Source organism: Sus scrofa, chromosome 18 (genome assembly GCF_054392235.1).
Source record: "Sus scrofa isolate SSC_HxYL_T2T_F1_AM1 chromosome 18, Sscrofa_HxYL_maternal_Yorkshire_Landrace_v2.0, whole genome shotgun sequence".
NCBI classification, from domain to species: Eukaryota; Metazoa; Chordata; class Mammalia; order Artiodactyla; family Suidae; genus Sus; species Sus scrofa.
Window position 1 is genome coordinate 26,303,719 of NC_139400.1, and position 23,838 is coordinate 26,327,556.

General features: G+C 50.1%; 1 protein-coding gene across 6 annotated transcripts in view; it reads left to right on the forward strand.

Moving 5' to 3' along the window:
- The window catches only part of LOC106508206 (uncharacterized), a 43,773-nt gene that overhangs the window by 13,339 nt on the left and 6,596 nt on the right, over window positions 1-23,838 (forward strand). For 2 of the 6 annotated variants that reach the window (XM_085005449.1, XM_085005448.1), the window contains exons 1-4: window positions 981-1,116; window positions 11,823-11,901; window positions 14,636-14,674; window positions 22,102-22,229. In XM_085005449.1, the coding sequence (XP_084861575.1) occupies window positions 995-1,116; window positions 11,823-11,901; window positions 14,636-14,674; window positions 22,102-22,229 (368 nt within the window). In that variant the 5' untranslated portion in view covers window positions 981-994. Of the gene's footprint in view, window positions 1-980; window positions 1,117-2,176; window positions 2,257-11,822; window positions 11,902-14,635; window positions 17,362-19,502; window positions 19,900-22,101; window positions 22,230-22,733; window positions 22,847-23,838 lie in introns of those variants that run through there. The other 4 variants (XR_014833885.1, XM_085005447.1, XR_014833884.1 and 1 more) reach the window with 4 other exon arrangements.

The window sequence follows — 23,838 nt, forward strand, 5'->3', positions numbered from 1 at the left end:
AAGTAACTGGAGATGCCGCAAAATCCTGGGGAGGTTGCAGATGCAGCTCATATCTGGTGTTGCTGTGGCTGTGGCCAGCAGCTGAAGCTCCAATTTGACCCCTATCCTGGGAACTTCCATATACTGCTGGTGCGGCGTTTGAAAAAAAAAAAAAAAAAGGAAAGCAGGCAGGAAGGCAGGAAAAATTCAAACTTCCTCATTAGACATCTTGCTCTTGCTTCAGAAAGCAATTACTTTATCATGCAATTTACACTGTATGGCTGAAAAGGCCTTGGAAGACCTGCTGAATCTGCAGCTCCATTGATTGATTGATTGATTAGACTTTTTAGGACTGCACCCGCGGCATATGGAGGTTCCTAGACGAGGGGTCGAATCAGAGGTACAGCTGCCGGCCTACACCACAGCCACGCCAGATGCCAGCCTCATCTGCAACCTACACCACAGCTCACCGCGACGCCAGATCCCTAACCCGCTGAGGGAGGGTTGGGACCTTGTTGGATTTTTTCCCACTGGCTGCACCAGCACGGAACTCCTGCTGCTCCCTTTGAAGACACGATGCTGGAGTTCCCGTTGTGGCGCAAGGGGAGCGAATCCCACTAGGAACCATGAGGTTGTGGGTTGGACTCGCTGAAGGGGTTAAGGATCTGGCATTGCTGTGAGCTGAGGTGTAGGTCGCGGATGCTACTTGGATCCCCTGTTGCTGTGGCTGTGGTGTAGTCTGGCAGCTACAGCTCCGATTAGACCCCTCGCCTAGGAACCTCCATATGCAGCAAGTGTGGCCCTAAAAAGACCAAAAAAAAAAAAAAAAAAAAGGAACCATGCCGCACGATGTGAACTGTGGCACATGGGCCACAGCTAATTGGACCAGGGGTGAGCACCTGATCCAAGAGCTGCCTCCCTATTGGTTGGGCCAACTATCCTATGAGATAGCTTAGCTCAAGAGCTTGTGCTGTATGAACCAATCAAATTCCTCTGCTTAGGGAGTTTGGCTGGAATGGAGCGGGAGCTGGGAGTCTGTCCGAGAAGCAGAATGACACAGAAAGAAAACCAAGGACAGAGAGAGAAATTGGTCCTTCAGTGGTGGCAGAGCGGAGTCGGACCCATGAGCACCTACTGGTGAGAAGCTGCAGATCCGGGTGATTCCCCCTGTGCCCCCAGTACCTACCTCTCAGGCTTACAGGCCACAGTGGTTTCCTGATAAAGCTTCTTAAACGGGGCTGTGTGCATTCCTGAAACCCCTCCGCACCCGGAGCCACGTCCCATGTGTTTTCGTACAGGTTAGGTGTGCTGCTCATGGGGTCACCAGTACCCTTCCTAGAGTCACAATCTGTGAAACCGAGACCCCTGGGAATGTGTGATATCCAGATCTGAGGCGGGATTCAAACATAACGGACAGGCTTTCCTTTCCGGCCATGCCCTTCTCAGATCATCAGTGAGGACAGTTATCACCCCACTCCTTGGCCAATTAAAAAAATCCCGGCTCTGTCCATCTTTGGATGATGACTCTTCTTAAGAACCCACTATTTTGTTGGGTCCCATGAGTCTGCTCCACCCAATGTGCTCCAGTCTGACTGGACCATACAGTTCGAAGGGAGTAAAACTGGAGAAGAATGTGTGGAAGTTTGTGGCTTTCATCCCTTAAACAAATAGCAAATTCCTTGGGCTGCTGCTGCTGGAATTAAACAATAATGTGTTGGGGGAGGCTCTACAGCGTTACCTTAGTAACGCCCTGGCTGTTTTCAGGCAAGGTCTAGTTAAAGAGGAAAGAGAACAAAAATAATGAAGGGACGAGTCTGGATGGGGTCCAGGAATGGGGGTCTTTTGGCTGAATGTGTGTGCTTTGTGCTCTGCAGTGTTTGCAGGCCTCCTTTCAGCTAAGTTTCCTCTCAGCTCCCCCAGTGCGTTCCAGCATTGGTGGAGCCGTCCAGCAGAATACTAATGGGAGGCTAAGAAAAAGCAGCATGCCATGTGGAGAGCATGTTAGAGAAGGAAAGACATCACGGATGGGACCACCTAAGCAGGAAGTGAGGCCCTTGAAACCCGCCAGGCTGGCTCTCAAAATCATGAAGGTCATGGGAGGAAGAGGGCAAGGCTTTTCCAATGTGACCAGTTCTTGGGCCTTAGGCAGGGCAGAGGCCTGAATGGTGGTGATTCATCAGACCCTTACTACTCACAGTGTGGTCCGGCAGCTGAAGCATCACCTGGGAGCTTGACAGAAGCATAGACTGTAGGCCTGCCCCAGGCCTACTGACAAAGGTGTGCTTTTCTTTTCTTTCTTTCTTTTTTTTTTTTTTTTGTCTTTTTGCCGTTTTCTTGGGCTGCTCCTGTGGCATAAAGGTTCCCAGGCTAGGGGTCCAATCGGAGCTGTAGCCACCAGCCTACACCAGAGCCACAGCAACGTGGGATCCGAGCCATGTCTGCGACCTACACCACAGCGCAAGGCAACGCCGGATCGTTAACCCACTGAGCAAGGGCAGGGACCAAACCCGCAACCTCGTGGTTCCTAGTTGGATTTGTTAACCACTGAGCCACGACAGGAACTCCGAGGTGTGCATTTTGACAAGCCCCCAGGTGTTTAATATGTGCACTGCTGTTTGAGAAATGCCAAGTGGGACCTGTCTTGGTCTCTCCCAGGTTCCTGCACATCCACCTTTGTCCTGTCAAGGCAGACTATCACCCACATAGAAACAGTCATATCCAATTTGCTGTTAATGCGTTTTAGTGTTTGTTTTTTTAATGGTATTTTAGATGGTAATGACAATGATGGTGCTGATGACGAAGATGACATTAGATACTGCTAGGGGTTGGATTGTGTCCCCCCAAAGGATATATTCAAGTCATAACCTCTGGTTACCTGTGAATACCATCTTATTTGGAAGTAGGGTCTTTGCAGATGTGATCAAGTTAAGAGGAGATCATTAGGGTGGCCCTAATCCAATGACTAGTATCATTATAAGAAGAGGGAAATTTGGGCACAGACACCTGGGGAGAATGCCATTGATGACAAAGACAGAGATTAGAGTTACACTGCCACAAGCCAAGGAGTGCCAAGGATTGGTGACAGCTGCCAGAAACTAGGAGAGAAGCCTGGAACAGATTCTTTTTTTGTTTTTTATTTTAATGATTTTTATTTTTTCCCATTATAGCTGGTTTACAGTGTTCTGTCAATTTTCTACTGTACAGCATGGTGACCCAGTCACACATACGTGTATACATTCTTTTTTCTCACATTATCATGCTCCATCATAAGTGACCAGACATAGTTCCCAGTGCTACACAGCAGGATCTCATTGCGAATCCATTCCAAAGGCAATAGTCTGCATCTATTAACCCCAAATTCCCCATCTATCCCACTCCCTCCCCCTTGCCCTTGGCAACCACAAGTCTATTCTCCAAGTCCATGATTTTCTTTTCTGTGGACGGAACAGATTCTCCAGCTGAGCCCCTAAGGAGGAACCAATCTACTGACACCTTGATTTCAGACTTTCCATAAATTCCTATTGTTTTAAGCTACCCAGTTGGTGATGCTTTGTTACAGCAGCCCTAGGAATCTCATAGAGAAACCCTCCTCCCTCTCTCTTCTTTTTTAAACTTTGCTCTCTCAAAGCACTTTTACATATAGTATCTTGTGAAAGCAGAGGCGGGATAGGCTTTTTTTATTTTTTATTTTTTATTTTTTGGTCTTTTTAGGGCCGCACCCATGACATATGGAGGTTCCCAGGCTATGGGTCCAGTCAGAGGTACAGCTGCTGGCCTATACCACAGCCACAGCAACACAGGATCCAAGCCACATCTGTGACCTACACCATAGCTCACAGCAACACCAGATCCTTAACCCACTGAGCGAGGCCAGGGATAGAACCTGCGTCGTCATGGATGCTAGTCAGATTCATTTCCACTGTGCCACAATGGGAACTCCAAAGGCTAGGTATTTTATTCAGAAAAAGAATAAATAGGAAAGTCCCTTCGTTACTTCAAGAGGATGCAGGAGTGAGGCAGCACTACAGCGGGGCCTGGCCTGGGGCTCTGTCAGTCCCAGTGGGCCTGTGCTAAAGGGCTCAGCCCCAGGAGATATGGGCCTGTTCTCAGCCCGTGCATCTGGCCCTCTGCCTGGACAGCTGCCACCACCCTGGACCTGCTGCCACTGCCCCTGAGGACACTGAGTAAGAGTGAAGACTAGTGCCACAGGGTCATCCGTCCATTTCCATCTCCACCATCTACATTGCATGGGCTCAAAGGTACCATCAGTAGGGTGTATTCTCGCCCAAAATTGGACGTGGCCCAAATATGCATCCTTCTTGTTATCCTTTTTATGGGGAAGTAGGGGAGGCGCACCCATGGCATATGGAGGTTCCCAGGCCAGGGGTCAAATCAGAACTGCAGCTGCTGGCCTATTCCACAGCCACAGCAACACAGATCTGAGCCACTTCTGCCACCTACATCACCGCTCACGGCAATGCCACATCCTTAACCCACTGAGCAAGCCCTGGAATAGAACTGGCGTCCTCATGAGCACTAATCAGGTTCTTAATCCACTGAGCCACAATGGGAACTCCCTTCTTGTTATCTTGAGTCTTGTTTCTGAGTTGTCAGATGTCACCTCCATAGTGACACTCTCCCAAACCCCTCAATTTTATTTTATTTTCCTCATAACACCATTCACAATGCTGCTCTTTACTTATTTAATTACTTTTTATACTTCCCATCACCTTTACTAAAATGGACATTCTAGTCCCCAGAATAGAACCTCGCCCATGACAGTTTCTCAAAAATAATGGAAATATTGCTTCCTGTGCATATACCGACCCTGAAAGGAATGGGTCAGGTTCATACACAGTCCACAGAAAGATGGCAGTGATATTACTCAGGTGAGGGAGCAGTTTGCACAGTGACACACATCTAATGCTTCTGGCTTTGAATATACATCCCAAATACATACAACTGTTAGCCATGGCTCCCTGTCGTAGGTGGGGTTGGAAGGGAGCAGAGTGTGAGCCAGGAGCCTGGACCAGGGCGGGCCAAAGGAGGCAGAGCATAGGGCAGTTGCTTGTGGGGACAAAGAATTGCCAAAGTCACACGTGGGACGAGCACGAGGGAGACCAAGGACAAATCCTACCTCCATCACCACGGGCCAAACAGGCCACAGGTCGGGGATCTCTCTTCTTCCATCCTTGCTGCCACTGAATTGTGCAAGCCCCAGGAGGGGGGCAGCTGGAGGAATCTACAGAGAGAGCAACCCTTCTGCTCCTACGTGACACAATAGAGGAGTCCCCAAGGACTCTTAGGCTCTTTGCTGAAAACCAGTAACGGAAGATGACAAGTGGGTGGAGTAGCTCCCTCAGCTGTGGGGTGGGGGTAGGTCTGGTGGGTGGGTTAGGATAGGAAAGAGTGTAACCAGGGGATATGCTGAGAAGGCCAGCCAGGAGCGGCCACCACCCCAGCTTATCTTTCCACCCAGCACATCCATGACAAAGGACGCGCGCACCTACCCGTGCATGTGGCCAGTTTTGCTTCTCTGTCACACAAAGGAGAAGCAAGGGTTCCTGCCCTCAAGAAGACTGCAGTGTGATAGGGGCTTTTTCAAGTCCAACCCAAGCTCCCCCACCCACTGCCAACTAAGTTGTAGAAAAAACATCACCCCTGCTGCTACCTCCTCCCCCCAGCTTCCCCCAAAGGGCAACTCTTTTAGGAGAGCTTCCCTCAAATTTCTAACACTTGGCCAAACTGCTCCTCCTTACACAAGCCCAGGCGCTCCTGTCTCTGAGCCTTTGTTCAGTTCTAGCTGTTTCCTTTAAGTAAAGGGCACCTCCCTCCCCCTTCCCCCTGGTCCAGACAGAAGAAGCTGGGAGCTTTCCTCTTCAGCCAGCACTGAGAAGGCTCTGGCTCCTGTGACACACCAGCCTGGGTTCTGACTTTAGCTCTGTGGAACTGCTCCCTAGACCTCTTAGCCTCCATGTCCTGGTGCATAAAGTGTTAGAGCAGGGCTTTCACTAGGATTAAAAGCATCAGCACGTGTAGAGAACACCCCCCGCCCCGTGCCCGGAGAGTAAGATGCTCAATAAAAGGCAGGGTTGTATTGGAGCGTGCCCTGTTCCCTGCACCACACTGGGCATCGTGGAGGAAATAAAGGCCAATGAGGCAAGGTTGCACCCTCTTCCTGGAGGCCAGCTCTCTGCTTGGAGAAGTGACAGGCCAGCAGAGAGCGAAGTGTCCAGCGGTAACACCCCGGGGCAGCACCTTGGCCTCACATGCGCTTGGCCCAGCCCCGAGCCTCGGCTGCAGCATCCAGCCTGCCCAGGTGGCAGCTGACAGCACCTGTCAGAGGCACCTGTGACTCTTTTGCCCCAAGGCTCCTCTGTGACCAGGATAGGCCCTCTGGACCCTCTCACAGGTGATAAGATAAGCTTTGCTGATGGGGGATGGGAGCTGCTGGATCAATGCTGTCCCATTCTTCCCGGGGGACATTGGTTCTGAGACCCATTCTATGTGCTGCTCAAGCCAAGGCAGCAAATCTGCCACTTTTTTGTCCTAGACAGGCTAGGACTAGATGGGGTGACACCCCCCCACACACATCAGTAAAGGTGTCTTCTTTACTGAGTCTGCTAATTCAAATACGGATCTGCTAACCTCTTCCAGAGACATCCTCACAGATACTCCTAGAAATAACGTTTTACCAGATCTTTGGGCATCCCTCAGCCCAATCACGTTAGTACATAAAATTACCTCCCACACCAGCGATTGCTGTGAGGGTCGCCACAGAGAGATGGATTAGCACAGGGCTTGAGGACACAGCCTCGGGTGCCAGGCTTTCAGATTCTTCAACTTAGTTCCTGTGTGTTACGTCGCAGTTACTGAAACTCTCAGGGCCTCAGTTTCCTCAAAGGTAACTCAAGGATGGTAATGACAGTTTTCACCTCCTAGAGCTGTTGTGAGGATCAAACAAAGTGATACATATAAAGTATCTCAAACAGCCGCAGCCTATTAAGATCGTATCTGCCAAGCACTTTGCAGAGTACCTGTCACTGTGGAAAATACTAAAGAGAAGTATAAGGTTAGTACAAGAAAACCTAGGAAATATTTTTGTGACTTAGAAACCGGAAAGAGAGTTCCCGACGTGGCTCAGTGGTAATGACCCCAATTAGTATCCATGCAGATGAGGGTTCCGTCGCTGGCCTCGATCAGGGGTTGAAGATCTGGCCTAGCTGTGGTGTAGGTGGCAGACCCAGTTTGGATCCAGAGTTGCCGTGGCTGTGGTGCAGGTCGGCAGCTACTGCTTGGATTGGACTCCTAGCCTGGGAACTCCCACATGCTGCAGGTGTGGCCCTAAAAAGACAAAAAGAAAAGGGAGAAACCGGAAAGGACAGCTTAAAACTTTTAAAGCACACACCAAAATTTAAAAGATTGATTCTAATCTTGATAACATCAAAAGGAAGGCTTCTTTGCCATTAAAGGATTACCAGGAGCAAAATGAGTCGATGGAGGACAGAATAGGGGAAGGTCTTAAACCAGCATGGATTTTATTGTAATTCTAGGGGTACTCTGACATCCACAATATACAAAGGATTCCCAGAAGTCAATGAGGAGAGGGCTGCAGCCCCAAGAGAGAACGCGGGGGAAACTATACAGGACAGAAACCCCGCAAGTCCACAAGGGCTGGCAGCGCAGGGATGGGTAACAGAGACAGGCCAGCTGGCATTTGCACGGTGCCGCGGTTCTGGGGAGCAGCGTGGCAGTGCCAGGCAGGCGGGGGCTTGGGCCCCTGGCTGTCCAGCGCGAAGGCATGACAGGGTCCGTGAGGGGCTCTGCACTGCCTGCTGGCTCACCGCAGTGTTATCCCCTGCGGGGGGAAGGGGCGGGAGGGGCTGGATTGATCCCACTTCTGACTCTGAGTCTAAACAATGCTTTCTCAGTATTCACTGCTACCACAGCCTAATCAGGAGGAAACAAAAACCTGCAGTGGGGAGGGATGGGAGAAGAGACATTGGGACAAGGAAGAAGGAACAGGACAAACACGGTCAGTGCCTGGATTTCTGAGTGGGGGCAGGGCAGCGGGAGGAGGCCCGATTTTGAAGCCCTGGGAGGTTGGTGGCCCCCGAGGGACAGTCCAGAACCGCAGCGCAGGGCCTGGCATGACCACTAGGGTGTGAGGTGCTGTCAAGACAGCCTGCAGGACCTAAGGGTGACAGGAGTCAATAATACTGTAGAGTTGAAATAATCTTGAAAGTTGCCAAGAGAGTCCCTCTTAAAAGTTACTTTGGGAGTTCCCACTGTGGCACAGCAGTATTGGAGGCATCTTGGGAGCTCCCAGAGGCAAGTTCCATTCCTAGCCCAGCACAGAGGGTTAAGGATCCCGTGTTGCCATGGCTGCAGATCAGGATCTGATCCCCCTTCCTGGGAACTCCATTTGCCACGCGGCAGCCAAAAAAGAAAAAAAAGAAGTTAACTTTGCTGATAGTGATGATAAGGTGATGGATGGTCACTCGACTTAACTGTGGTGATCATTACACAATGCATACAACTAGGTGATTCCTTACTTTGAAGGCCTGAAAGCAATACAACATTCTATGTCAATTATACCTCAGTTGAAATTAAAAAAAAAAAAAAAAAAAATAGGCAGGCCAGGAGATCCCATCATGGCTCAGTGGAAACGAATCTGATTAGCATCCCTGAGGACTCAGGTTCCATCCCTGGCCTGTCTCAGTGGGTTAAGGATCCGGCATTGCCATGAGCAGTGGTGCAGGTCGCAGATATGGCTCGGATGGGACGTTGCTGTGGTTGTGGTGTAGGCTGGCAGCTGCAGCTCCAATTGGACCCCTAGCCTGGGAACCTCCATATTGCCACAAGTGTGGCCCTAAAATAAATAAATAAATAAATAATTTAAAAATAGGCAGGCCTAGGAAAATGTGCAGCAGCACTGACCCGTGGTGAGGCCCTGCAGCATGGAGCTAAGGCTTCTGGGTCCCTACAGGGAGTGTGCAGAGCCTGGGCCTTGCTCCCCATCCTCATCGCTGGGGCAGTTCAGTGGTGGCAGTACAAACCACACCTCCACACCCCCCAACCTTGTGATGAGCCCAAGGGGGCATTCAAGCGCCCTAGGGAGCTCTGGGGTGCCAGCTAGAGGAGGCCCAAGGGCACAGGGCCTGGGCGGCTAGGATGGCACCAGCCTCGTGTCGCACTCAGTGTCTGGGAGCTGAGCCGTCAAGGACAGAGGTGCTTTCTGAGGCGGGGAGCATGGGCAGGCCCGTCTACAGAGAGCAAACTGCCTGCACAGTGGGTGATCCAGAGAACCCACACCTGTCAGAAGAGACAGGAGGTCCCTGGGAGGCCAGGCTGGGCGAAGGGACTCAAAGGGCTTGAGCTGAATCCTGAAGTCCTCCTGAGATGGCTTGAGGTGTCTGGACCATGTCCAGATGTAGCTGAGGGCCTCTGCCCCTTGGGGTGTGACAGCTCAGCTGAGTTTTCAAGAGGATGGAGGGGCGGGGCCAGGAGCCTTGTCATTCTGCTCCACTCACACACATGTGCTGCACACACACACACCACACACTCACAATCCTGCCTGCACATACCACATGCACACATACGGCACCCACACCCCCCAACCCATACTAGGCACACACACACACACACACACCACATGCACACATCCTGTTCACACACACCCCACACACTACACGCCCCCTCCCACAATACTACATCCACACATGAACCCCACACACCACACACATACACTCACCCATCACACACACTCAACACCATGACCAACGCCCCCAGCACCTACACAACCTCGAACCCACCACACACACCTACACACACTGCACCACATGGGGGTTGTGCCTCTAGTAAACGCAGGTGGGCAGCTGACTCCTGAAGAAGCTGAAAGAGTAAAACATAAAAAGCCTGCGATCTGTTGTTGGGCATTCAGACCCTGAATAAGACCTGGGGCTCCTGAATCTGGGGTGACCTCTGGGAACTTATGGTCTCCACGTCCCATCAGAGGACCAGAGGGACTTCTATCTGCCACCCAGTGAGGTGCCCCCTCCCCTGCTGGAGCCACAGCCCCTGGTCCCGCTCCTACCTCCCTGTTCTCCCTCTGATGCACTTCGGCACTTTCCTGTCTCAGAGGACCTTGTCCCCAGAGGGCTCTCTCTTGCCTTTGCTCCGATAAGCCAGGTTATCTGTCCATCTGCTGGCCACTGACCTGTTTATCTTCTTAGGGCTCTCATCCCGAAATAACCTGGGGTTATCTTAGCTGCCAGAGCAGACAGGCTGCCTGACAGCCCCCCTCCCAGGAAGGGTGGCCGCTCATCACTGGCAGCTTTAAACGCCTTTTATCCAGACCCGAATTCCACACATTATTAGGCCAAACGCAGGCCTTCTGGGAAGGGAGAGCACCTCCACCCTCATCAGATCCCCTAACCAGGGTCCCTGCTCACAAGTGTGCCAGGTGTCCTTACCTCTCTCCTCCCCGCGTGAGTGGCAGGGGTTAGCCAGCTGTCCCCGCTGTTCCCCCACACCCCTCTCACCCCAGCACCAGGCAGCTGGATACTTGCCTTCCAGGCTGGAGTCGCCTGACAGCTCCCTTGGGTTCTGGATTCCAAGCCCTCTCCATGCAGCTTCCAGACTCTTCAACTACCATTTCACCCTGGCACTGCCCTGCTCAGGAACCTTCCATGGCTCCCTGTGAAGAGCCACCGCAAGTCTAAACATATTTGTTTGGCTCACAAAGTGCACCTCCGCTTACCTAACATCCCAATTCCATTACTCCAGGTAGCATTGTCTCTGCTGCAGGTCAGGCTGGCCCCGTGTAGCACCCTCTCTTCCCCCAGGCTCTTTTGGCCTGCATGCCTCTGCTACGCTGACCCCTGAGCAGTAGCACCCTTAAGTATCTCATCCCCCTCAGCAAGTTCCCCTCTCCCTGCCAGCCCCAGTTTTGCTAAGTTCTCTTCAATGCTTTCCAGTCATTCATTTATTCAGACAGTGTTAACTGAGCCCTTACCACAAACAAGGCTTTCGCTGACCAGCCCCCCCTCGAAGCTTCAACAGCACGGGGAAGATCTGCCCCACACCTCTGCACAGTCCCTTGGGGTCTTGCAGGGTGACACCATTACAAGTCTGTAGCCCTCCACCATGCCACAAGCTCCTGGAAGGCAAAGCCCCGTCTCATGCTCCTTCTCTGTGCCCTAGACCGTGGCTCCTAGACTTGGGAACTTTATAAGCTGCAGATGGTGGCTGCTTCACTACTGTTTGGAGGGCTAGTGCAGGATTGTCGACTTTTTTTTTTTTTTTTTTCTTTTTTTTTTTAAGGGCTGTACCCACTGCATATGGAGGTTCCCAGGCTAGGGGATAAAGTGGAGCTACAGCTGCCGGCCCACACCACGGCCATAGCAACGCCAGATCTGAGCCATGTCTGCCACCTATGCCACAGCTCAGGCCACACCGGACCCTTAACCCACTGAGCGAGGCCAGGCATAGAACCCACATCCTCATGGATACTAGTCAGGTTCATAACCTGCTGAGCCGCAAAGGGAACTCCAGGATTGTTAGTTTCAGTGTCATCAAATAAAAACTTTTTTAAATTACCATGCTGTCATAGACGAAAGCACATTTTAACACTCACACAGTAGCTCTAGGAACGTAGGAAGGACATCATGCCACAGTAAAGGACAGTCCTTAACGTTGCATAAGCCTAGCAGTATGGAAAAAATTCACTGCATTTTTCTTCTTCATTTCAGAACATAATCTCAGAATAAAAGAACAGTGCTTTCCAAGGAATACACTTAACGAGCTGGAAAATCCATTGTGTCTTTTTCTTCGGTTCACAGGGGTGACTACTTGATCAATATCCGCCCCAGGGTTTGGGAGCCTCTGTCTACAGCCCCTCACCTGGCGAGCACAGCTCAGGTGAGAGAAACAAGGGGTTGCCGTCTTTGAGTTTCCTCTCACAAGATCTGGCCTGGGAGCTAGGGCCTTGGCTGGCCGGAGTGCTGACCCCACGCCCAGACTCCTATCCCTCTAGCTCTGTCTTGGCCACGTGGCCTGTTTTTTTTTTTTTTTGCTCCTCCATAAGCAGGCAGGTACCCTCAACGCTGATTTGCATCCTGTTCGTGGGAAGGGAAGTTCCCGAGCTTCCGGGGAGTCAGGTGGGATGGAGGCATCTGGGATGTGGGACAGGAGCAGAAAGCAAATAGGTCGCGGAAACCGACACCCCACCCAGCAGCTGCTCAGGGGCAGAGCTGGGATGAGACCCCAGAGCTTCAGTCCCCACACCATTGGGATTCCTCCTTCTCCCTGCCCTGTCTGAGCCAGGCTTCAGGAGAGAAACACAACCGAAACTTTCCATTTCTCAGCCCTGGACCTTCCCACCCCCACCCCAGCCACTTCCAAAAAAAGCCATCGCTGCCTGGTAGGGGGGAGAGAGAGAGAGAAAATTTTTCCAAAGGATGCATGCGTGTATTGTTGGGAGCAGCAAGCATTTCGGTGAACTCCGGGTCACGGCACAGCCTGACAAATGGCAGGAAGTTCGGGGCTTGGGCCTGACATTTTTTGCACAAAGGCCCTACAGTCCAGCCAGGTGAGCTGGGCCCGGGGACGGACACGGGGCCACCGCCCGGCACTTCCTGCCCTTTGTTGGCCCATGTGACAGCTTTCCCAGTGCTCCAAATGGCCTTTCTTTTGTGCCTGACTCCTGTTCTGTATTTATGGAGAAGAGCGTCTCGATATAGAAACGGGTGGGCCCGAGTCGGCAGCAGGATGTGGGAGTGCAGACTGGCGGGGCGCCCACCACCAGGGCAGGATCGCCGAGTTAGAGTAATGTGGCCGCCGTACATTCCCAGTAATAAGCCTGTCTGGTATGTACATGCCTGATGAGAAGTTCACGGGCTCCACTGGCACGTTTCAGGGGATCAGGAGCCTGCCTGTCCCTCAGCCTCCTGCTGGCACCACCCTCTGGTTCTCCTGCTTGGTCTGCTCTCAGTTGACCGTGAGTCAGGCCTGCCCGGCCCGCCACTCCAAGTCACTGTGGGCTCCTAGAAGTAAGGGACCCTTCCTCCCCCTCAAAGGAAAAGCTTTGTTGTCAGCTTCCTCAGGGTTAGACTCTGCTTCCAGAGAGCTGCCGGGTGTGTCTGTGGGCATGGTTCCCTGGGGGAACCTCTTTGAGTTCCCATCTTTTCTTCATTGTCATCATTTGCGATGAATTCTTTCTAAAAGGAATCACGCACTCTGGATGTTTCAGGTAGCAGCCATAGAACAGAGTTTGAATTTTTCTTGGAAGCTCTGGGTCCGATTAGGAACCCTGTGTGAGCAGGAGAAAAAACCCTGGGTGGGTGTCATTCCTCCCCCTGTCTGGCTAGCTGTGCAACCTTGAGCAAGTTCCTTCACCTCTCTGGCTGTCAAAGGTTGGCCTGATGGCCCCAAATGTTCACCTTAATTCTCACGTTCTGTGGTTCCATTTGTTTTATACCATGTGGTCATACAAAATGATGTCAAAACAAAAGTTTCGATGGAGTTCCTGTTGTGGCTCAGCAGGTTAAGAACCTGACTAGTGGTAGAGCTTCCATGCCTGCCTGCTTACATCTCTCATAAGTGTCCTACCTTAATAAATCTATTTCTTGCCTTAAAAAAAAAAAAAAAAGGAAACTGACTAGTATCCACGAGGATTTGGGTTCGATCCCTGGCCTCACTCATTGGGTTAAGGATCTGGCATTGCCACAAGCTGCAGCGTAGGTCACAGATATAGCTCAGATCTGGCATTACTGTGGCTGTGGTATAGACTGACAGCTGCAGCCTCGATTTGACCCCTAGCCTGAGAACTTCCATATGCAGCTGGTGTGGCCCTAAAAAGGCAAAAAAAAAAAAAAAAAAAAAGTTTCCAACTGCAGCCACTTGGGTTGCTGAGGAGGTGCAGGTTCAATCCCCAGCCCTGCAGAGTGGGTTAAAGAATCCAGCATTGCTGTAGCTGCAGCTCAGATTCAATCCCTGGCCTGGGAATTTCCATATGCCACAGGTGAGGCCATAAAAAACCAAAAGTTATTGCGGTCCATAAGGCCATTTGTCTCCTACAATAAGTCACAGCCGACTCTGAGTTCTCATAACCATTTTTGGTAGATTTCTTCCTAGTCTTACCTTTTTTTTTTTTTAAGGTAGCCTAGGAGTTCCTGCTGTGGTGCAAAGGGATCACAGGTTCCATCTCTGGCCCAGCACAGTGGGTTAAAGGTTCCAGCATTGCTGCAGCTGAGACGTAGGTGGCAGCTGAGGCTCGGATCTGAATCCTGGCCCAGGAAATCCATATGCTGAGGGGTGGCCAAAAAAGAAAAAAAAAAAAAAAGGTGGCCTAAGGGCTAATTTTAGGACGTTGTTTACAGACCCACCCATAGTAGTAATACTTTCCCTTTCAAGTTTGTGATTTTTTTTTTTTTTCAGCCAAACCCATGCTTCCTCAGAGACAATGCCCATTGTCGGATCCTTAACCCACAACAACATAGCGGGAACTCCCTCAAGTTTGTGACTTCTTAATCTGCTAGGACTATGTGCAAGTGAAGTGTTAATAGGCTCAAAGTACATATACAAATGCATGGGTTTATACGTTACGTTTATGGCATATTCCTGACCAGTCAATGACTTTCCTTTTCCTTCTTAGGCTCTTTCAGAGGCGAAAGGCGAAGCCTGGAACAGTGAGGTACTACTGTGCCTTTTTCATATATCCCTACGGTGTCTTCAGGGAGCAGAATAGACATTTAACAAATTATTGTCGAACCAGATACTCCCTTCTACTCCGAATTCACGCAGAATGAAAAGTCTGCGTCACCAAGTTTACTTCTGAGCTAAGGTGTGGGGATGCACGCTGGCCAGGCCTGCCCATTTGTTGGACAAAATCCTGCTCCTTCTGCTTTCTGCAAAACAGAGTGTCCCCTTTCCTTGTGGCCTCCTTTTTCCTCTTAACCTAGAGCCCTGTCCCATCACTCCTGCAGAAGGAAAGGGACGAGACCCTAATTAGACTGTCTCCTTCTCCAGAGTGAGGTTTGGAAACTGTACATTTCTCGAGGCCTCGCGGAGGAGCTCCTCTAGGGAGGTGGAGCTCTGAAATGGTTAACATGATTAACAGGTGCATAGATTTCAAAATTTACAGAGCACTTTTCCATACTGCATTTCACTCAGTCAGCCCTCCAGTCCTGAATGTCACCTGCATGTGACAGATGAACCAAGGCCAGCAAAGGTTGAGTGATTTTGCAGGATTAATTCGGAAGCCCAGGGCTTTTCCCCAGTGTATCCAGCCTTCTTAGCTGGAGGGGCTGCAGGGATGATGGGAGTTGGTGTTGGGGGTCATCTTCTTCCAAGGGAGGAAAGACGGTCATCTTTGAGTAGAGAGGGAAAGTGAGGAGGAGACAAGGGAGGGAGCACAAAGTCCCAATTAATATAAGAGCTTCCCCATTAGAAGCTCTAATGAGCAGTTTCGAGTTCCCTTGGGGGACAGTGGGTTAAGGATCTGGCATTGCCACCGCTGTGGCTCTGGTTATAGCTGCGGTACGGGTTCAATCCCTGACCAGAAACTCCTACATGTCGCGGGCATAGCCAAAAAAGGGGAAAAAAAGCCTTTCTTCGACCTCAGGGTGTGCTGGGAAGAATCTGGGATTCGGGATCAGAAGGTCAGGCTTGGGCAGAACCTTGAACGCTTCCCATCCCTGGGAAAATTAAACTCTCTGAGCCTCCTGTCGATTCTGTCCACTGCAAAAGGAGAATGATAATAATAACAACAATGCCACAGCAGTGGGGAAAATACCTGCTCCTGTCCCTCCTCCCACGGTAAACACGAGGCTCCAGGTGAGCCGTGCACGCGTCGATGCTCTCAGACATAAACCATGATATTTTGGTGAGTCGCCCACTTTCGTTCTTTCCACGGATATTTATCGAACATCTGCATGCTTTGGGCATGGCCTTGAGAATTCAGTGATGAAAAGTCATGGTGACCCTGCCACATGTCCCCGTGGGTCAGTCTACTGTACCCCTCACCGCACTGCCCTCTGCCCAGGTCCTGCTAGGCTATGGTTCTTCAGGCATCAGTGACCTTATGCATATACCCATGGTTGTAGGCATTAAGTGACTTCATGTCTATGAAGCATCTACGTCTAACACCCCGCCTGTCACAGAAGGAATGAACATTCCATAATTTTTACCCAAAAGTGCCCTTGAATGTCACCTTTCTCTGGACTAGATTAGGATTCTTGTGCCCTGAGCTTAGTCACCGCCTAAAAGACTTCCCTTCCCTGACCCCCAGCCCCGTCATTGCAGATGAAGGCAGACCTCAGTTCTGATGAGACCTCAAGACCCGGTTATTCTCCATGTGTACGTTCCTTGTGCCTCTCCGATAGAACACAGTTCCTGGCAGGTAGGGTCAAACGCAGCCAGCCCCTTCTCCTCTGTGGGCACTGGAAGGGCCAGGCAAGCTGTCCATTTCGCCAGGTCTGTGAGAAATCCCTCACAGCTCCAGTTCTATCGATTTTCTTTCTGGCTCACCACTGAAGTGTGAAGTGTTCTGACAGCATGGCAAACAAGTGTCAGGAAGTGCCTATGACACTGAAGGTGGAGGCAGGATCATTTAATAACCCAAGGAACATTCCCTACTCTGTTTTCTCAGACACAGCCAGTCCAAGGAGTGGAGGGGGGAAAGGCCCACAGAGACAATAATCTGGCTAGTATTTTCCAGCTCCCTGCTCCTCAGGTCTCTACCCTCCTGGAGCCCCAGTTTATCACTAGGGAGCATTCCATGGAAGAGCACAGCTCTCCAGACTGGTCACCAACATCCTGCCCCACCTGCCCTGGGTCCCGCTCAGATGGCACCTTTGTGCTATAATTAGGCAAGGGGCCCTCTTGCCCTGGCAGGCCAGGCCCCCCCAGCTTAGCCTCCCCAGCTGCGCAGTAGCCCACCTGCTCCCTGCCGTGATGGCCGCTACTCCGGGCTGTTGATGCTGCCGCCTGCAGTGCTCCCCCCTGCCCGTGATGGAGCTTCTGGCCATTGCGGCCTGGGCCACTGATACTTCCTACTCTCTCTGTGCCTAGTGTCTTTTTTTGGTTTTATTACTTAATGGCCTGAGAAGTGAATCTTCTTTCTGGCCTGGGCCTGTCATTCTAGAACCTGAATGATGTGCATGATTCTTTGTTCCCTGGGACGAGAGTTTCCTGCCAGGAGGACGCTCACGCAGGTAAGGGCCTCTCTAGTGGAGACACAGTAGGGCCTGCGGGCAGAGCCTGGCTCAGAGTCTCTAGGGCATTAGTCTGATTGCCTTCAGTGCCTGCAGGCCACTATAGTGCCTGTTGAATCGCTTGAGTGGTAGATGGGCTGTTCTAGGGCCATCCATTTGACCTTTTGTTTCCACTGCTTGCATGTTCTTCCTATGTTCAATTGACACATTTTTATAGAAGCCATTCCTAAGCCCCAGACCCAAGCCCTTGATTCTAGGTACAAGCCAGATGTGGTCCCTGCCCACACAGAGCTTAAGTTGTGAAAGGGGTAGGAATGCCTGTTGTGGCTCAGGGCTTAAGAACCTGACTAGTATCCATGAGGATGTGGTTTCAATCCCTGGCCTTGCTCAGTGGGTTAAGGATCCAGAGTTGCTATGAGCTGTGGTGTAGTTCGCAGACACAGCTCAGATCCCGTGTGGCTGTGTCTGTGGCTTTGGCTGTGGCATAGGCCAGCAGCCACAGCTGCAGTTCAACCCAACCCCTAGCCTGGGAACTGGGAACGTCTGTGTGCTGCAGGTGTGCCCCTAAAAAGACCAAAAAAAAAAAAAAAAAAAGAAAGAAAGAAAGAAAAAAAGCTGGGAGAGGGTAGATAAGCAGATTTATAGGAGATAATGGAAGGATTGAAGGATGCTGAGCTTGACAATGAGGACGCTCCAGGGGGCAGAGGGTGGTGCCCCTGAGGCTTCTCAGATCTTCAATATGCTGCAGGTGTGGCCCTAAAAAGACAAAAAAAGTTAGGGAAGAGTAGATAACACAGAGTGTAAAGATAATGAGAAGATTGAAGAAAGCTGAGCTTGACAATGAGGCCTCTCCAGGAGGCAAAGGGTGGTGCCTCTGAGGCTTCTCTGAGGAGGTGATCTTGGGATGGAGACCTGGAAACCCGAGGGAGCAGCCCTGGGGGTGGTTGGTGAGGGCAGGAGAGTGAGCCTGGGAGGGAGGGCCAGTGGGGCTGAAGCAGCGCTGGGAACAGACCCATGGCTCCACTACCTGGGGGAGGTAGAAGAAAGGGGAGGAAAGAATCGGGGACCCAGCCCTCACTTTCCCAGGAATCCTTCCTTCTCAGAGCAAAAGCGGCCACCACCTCCACCAGCAACACAAACCTTCCACCATCACCCCAACTTCCTCCTGTGCAGCCACTTCTCCCCTGCTGATCCTTCTGCCCAGCACTCCCTTCCACCCCACCCTTCTGGCCCTGGCAGACTCCTGCCTAACCACTGAGATCCAGCCCCAAAGTTCCTTCCTCTGAGATGCTTTCCCAGACTCCCGCCTGTGGGCAGAGGTGACTGCTCCTCCCTGTCCTCCGAGCATCTCTCTCCCTCCTCAGGTGGCGCTGAGAGGGAGCTGGGGAGGCAGACCCCGCCTGGTTCCCCCCACAGCGACACAGGCATTCATTTCCTAGGGCTGCTCCAACAGAGGACCACAAACTGGCTGGCTTAGTGTTCCTGTTGTGGCCTAGCAGGTTACGAAACCAACTAGTATCCATGAGGATGTGGGTTTGATCCCTGGCCTCGCTCAGTAGGTTAAGGATACCCTGAGTGGTGGTGTAGGTCCCAGCAACTCAGATCCCGAGTTGCTGTGGCTGTGGTGTAGGCCGGCAGCGATAGGTTGGATTCGACTCCTAGCCTGGGAACGTGGGAATGTCCATATGCTGCAGCTACAGGCCCCCCAGAAAGGGAAAACTGGCTGACTTAAAACCACAGAAATTTATTGTCTCCCAGTTCTGGAGGCTGGAAGCCTGCAGCCAGGGTGTTGGCAATGCTGATTCTTTCTGGGGACTCTCAGGGAAACCTGTGCGCACCTCTCTGCAGGCTTCTGGGCATGGCTAATGGCCTTGGGCTTCCTGGCCTTGTAGAGAAATAGCTGCAATCTCTGCCTGCATCTTCACGTGCCTGTGTGTCTGTCTTCATATCGCACTCTCTATCTTGCTCCTCTTCTTAGCAGTGGTTTTTTTGTTTGTTCTGTGGCTTGCACCCACAGTATGTAGACGTTCCAGGCCAGGGACCGAACCTCCACCACAGCAGCGACAACACTGGATCCCTAACCCAGGGAGCTACTAGGGAACAACTTCTAAAAACGACATCAGCCATACGGGGTTAAGGACTCATCCCTCTCCAGTGTGAACTCATCATCTTTTTTTTTTTTAGGGCCGCACCCGCAGCAAATGGAGGTTCCCAGGCTAGGGGTCGGATTGGAGCTACAGCTGCCGGCCTACACCACAGCCACAGCAATGCGTCTGTGACCTACACCACAACTCACGGCAACGCCAGATCCTTAACCCACTGAGCAAGGCCAGGGCCCGCAACCTCATGATTCCTAGTCGCTGAGCCACAGGAACTCTTTTTTTTTTTGGCTTTCAGTGGAAACTCACCTTAACTCCCCAACCTTTAACCCACTGTGCCACAAAGAGAACTCCTTATATGTGTTAGAAGGAAACAATTTAAACTTAGCCAGGTTGAATTGTTGACATGTTGAGGTCCTAACTACAAGTATCTGAGAACGCGCATCCATGTTTGGACAGGGGATCACTGCAGACGTAAATAGGTAAGGTTGGGGAATTGTCACTACAGGGGCTTGGGTCACTGCTGTGGCAGGGTTTCCACCCCTGGCCCTGGAACGTCCACATGCCTCGGGCTTGACTTTAAAAAAAAAAAAACTAAAGAAAAACAAGTATCTTCCTTCTAAGGTGAAGCTTAAATGAGCAAATGGGTCCCTGAGGCTTATCACAGCACATAGTAGACCTTCAGAAAGTAGCTGCTATTGTTAACAACAGCTGGCCGGCCCATTATGAGTCCTTCCATGTAGATCACGTCTTATTCCTTTTTCTTCTGAATCCTCGGTGTTGAGTGCAGAGTTCAAAATTTTTGGCTGTCTGAACGAGCTGCCACCATGTTAAAGACAGTGTTACGTCAGATCAAAGGAGTTATTTTGAGCCTCCTCTGAACCCATCAAAGAAGGTGCATCGGGAGCATTAGGCAAGGGTTCAGACTTTCTTGGATAAGTTTTTAATGAGCTCTGGAGGCCTAAAAGGGATCACACAATTTATTAAATTATTAAATCAAAACACGCCTCCAAATTATTATCTCAAAATGTCTTCGACATCTTCTCAAAAAGGCTTTTTAAAATTCAGTGAGGGGCAGAGAGAAATATTGTTAATTCATCTTTTAATGAATGCTTATCATTAGCAATATACTGTCCTCAGGAAATTTATGAGGCAGCAATGCTGTACTTTTTATGTGCTGTCCATACATTTTATGGTTCGTTGGGGCCCTTTGTGTAATCAGTATGATTGGTACATTTATGTACAAATGTACAATGCTCTAAAGCACAATTTTATTATTTTAAGTGACGAGAAAGGTTTATAGTTCTTTGCTCTTATGACATCTCCAGTCCTATTTGTGTTTTCTGATGCCAAGTCTTTATTTCATAATGTGACCTCTAACCACAGCATTATTTTTATGGAGAAAATATGCTCTGCTTTACGCTGACTCCTGTTATAGTTTCCAGGGACAGAAAGTAGAGAAAAGTGATGAATTCTCTTACAAAACTTAATTCCACCCTACCTCCTCTCTCTTAACCTTCCTCCACACTCCCTGCCCAGGCCCGTCTCTGAACTGCAGCCTGAATGAACTGAAATAGGATTCATCTCAACTCCATCCCAAGTGGGAGATCTTTTTTTTGGGGGGGGGTGTATCACAGCAGTGACAATGCCAGGCCCTTAACTCACTGTTCCACAAGGGAACTCCCAAGTGGGAGCTCTTTTTGTTTTTTGGGGTTTTTTTGCTTTTTAGGGCCACACTTGTGGCATATGGAGGTTCCCAGGATATGGGTCAAATTGGAGCTATAGCTGCCAGCCTACACCACAGCCACAGCTACGCCAGATCTGAGCCGTGTCTGTGACCTACACCGGAGCTCACGGCAATGCCGGATCCTTAACCCACTGAGAGAGGCCAGGGATAGGACCTGCGACCTCATGGATCCTAGTCCAATTTTCCGCTGAGCCACCACAGGAATTCCAAGTCGGGAATGACTATGAGCAAGGGTCAAGGTTCCTGTTACATTCATCTTGAGATCTAATTTCTGTCAAAGCCTGTGCACGTAGTGAACTTATTAAATATTGGATTTTTATTAATGGCCTGTTATATTTTTTAATATCCCAGGCAAAGTTAATCCATAAAAAATACAATGTATATTGCATATCTATTACATATTTTAGCTATATGTAGCTAATATGTTTGTGTAGCTAATATATACCTAATGCTTGTTCGCATGTATAGACAAAACCTTTTTTTCTTGCACACGCATAAAATATCTCTGGAAGAATACAAAAAGGAGTTGGTTGTCTGTGGGGAGGGGTACGAGTGGCTGGGGGGCTGGGTGAGGAGAGTAGTCACTATTCCATTTAGACTGATTATTTATTTAGTTATTGGCTGTGGCTGTGCCTGTGCCATATGGAATTTCCCAATCGCAGTGACCTGAACCACTGCAGTGGCAATGCCAGATCCTTAACCCGCTGCACCACAAGGGAACTCCTAGACTTTTTTTAAGTTTTATTGAAGTATAGTTGATTTACAGTGTTGTGTTAAATTCTGCTGTACACCAAAGTGATTCAGGTGTACATACATATACACACATCCATTCTTTTCCTAGACTTTTTGAATCCTGTGAATTATTACCCATTTCAGAAAAATGTTTTACATTCACCTATACCCAGAATCCATGTCTAGATATGCGTTTTTGCTCTTGCTAATGTGTCTCTTCATAAAGCCAAGTGCTCTGTTTTACAAGGGTGCTCATAGGATTTCTCAGTTATATCATAAACTCCTAAAAGTCTAGGATTATCAGTTTCACTCATTCGTTGTCCTTCAGGTTGCTCACCCTGGTCCCAAGAATTGCTTGAGACAGAAGCCACAACTGTGGTATTCATCATTTTTTGTCAATCAACAAGCACTGGTGGAGCTTCTTGTAGGAGCTGGACAGCCGGCAGTGGATATAAGGTGACATCTTCCCTCTAAAGCAAGAACGGGGGGCGGGGGAGGGGGGGGCGGGGGTGGATAGACTCAAGTGCCATCATTTATCACGGAGGGACAAGAGCTCAAAGGTAATTAATATGAATAAAGTGCCACAGGGGAGAATAACTCAGAACACAGGCCTCTCAGGGCACTTTTGAGCTGAGCCTTGAAGAATAGAGGGCGCTCAGGTAGAAACAGCTTTCACTCCAAGGGCGCAGTTTCTTCCTGCTAGCTGGGCAGAAGGGTTAAGAGCACGCTCAGTTGACTGCTGGGGTTTTGAAGCCCAGCTCTGCCACTTACTAGCTGTCTGCTTCTGGGCAAATTAAGGTTATTTTCTTAAATGTAAAATAGGAAGAAAATAGTACCTTCCTCACAAGTTTGTTATAAAAATTAAATGAGAGAATGCTTGCCAAGCACTGCCAACACGGCCTGGCACAAAGTAAGTGCTCAGCAAACCTGAGCTGTAATCATTAACCTTACCTGGCACAGGAAGAACACAGCTTCAAGGGCTGAGTCCCGCTTGGAAATCTGGGCAGTTCCAGGTTCTCTCACTCTCCTTGGCCTGAGGGATCCCCATGTATCCGGTGTCCTTTGGGTTCCAGGTAAAACAGCACTATCTTGGGGAGAATTTTGGTTTCAAGAGTGAAGAGAAAAATGCCAATGGGTTACTGGAGGAAAATGAGCAGACTGAGCTTGGGGGTGGTCTTCAGTGTCGAAGACTGGGGTTTAGGGGATGTGGGGGCGTCAGGCCGAAGGGAGAAGCCTAGGAGCCTAGGTCTGTGTATATAGTAACAGTTAGAACACGGTGCTTCACGCTGCAGAGACGATGCAGTTCTTGATCCTGGATGAGATGATTGCTGTTAGAAAGGCCCCTTTAGGAGTTCCCTGGCGGTTCAGTGGGTTAAGGATCTGGAACTGTCACTGCTGCAGCTGGGATTGCTGCTGTGGTATGGGTTCAGTCCCTGGCCCAGGAACTTCCACATATAGGGGGTGCAGCCAAAAGCAGCCGGAACCAAAAACAAACCCATAATTTTTTCTTTTTTAAAAAAGACCCCTTTAGTCATCAGAAGGTGAAGGAGTACCTTTTGTGAGAGACGAGCCCCAGCGAGGTGTTCTGACTAAACTTGGGCCCAGGCTTTCTTCTGAAGGGTCTCTGTTTTACCTAGGTTCCATCTCAGAGCCTAGATAGCACTTAGAGGCAAGAACTCCTTGGTCACAGAGACTCTTAGATCCTTCCCGAGAGGTGAAGGGAACTGTGAAATTCACTCTCCGGGGACTCTCTCTGGAAGGGAGAGAAGGAAGCTGCCTCATTCAGAATCAACTACATGATGAATGAAAATAGGTGCAGTCCTACCTGAGGACAGAGGGATCTTGACACCCCCCTCCATTCATCACCATCTCTGGGTCTAGGGGGCGGATACGGCTCCAGTAAAAACTGCACAGAGAGCGCACTGTAGGTTTAAAACATTCTTGAGATGCTCCATGATATAACATGGAGTGTTCATTAAATGTGGGGTTAGAATGATTTGCCACATCCACCTGTGCAAAGTCCAGGAGAGGCTGATGAAATAACTACTAATAAAAAGAAGTCATA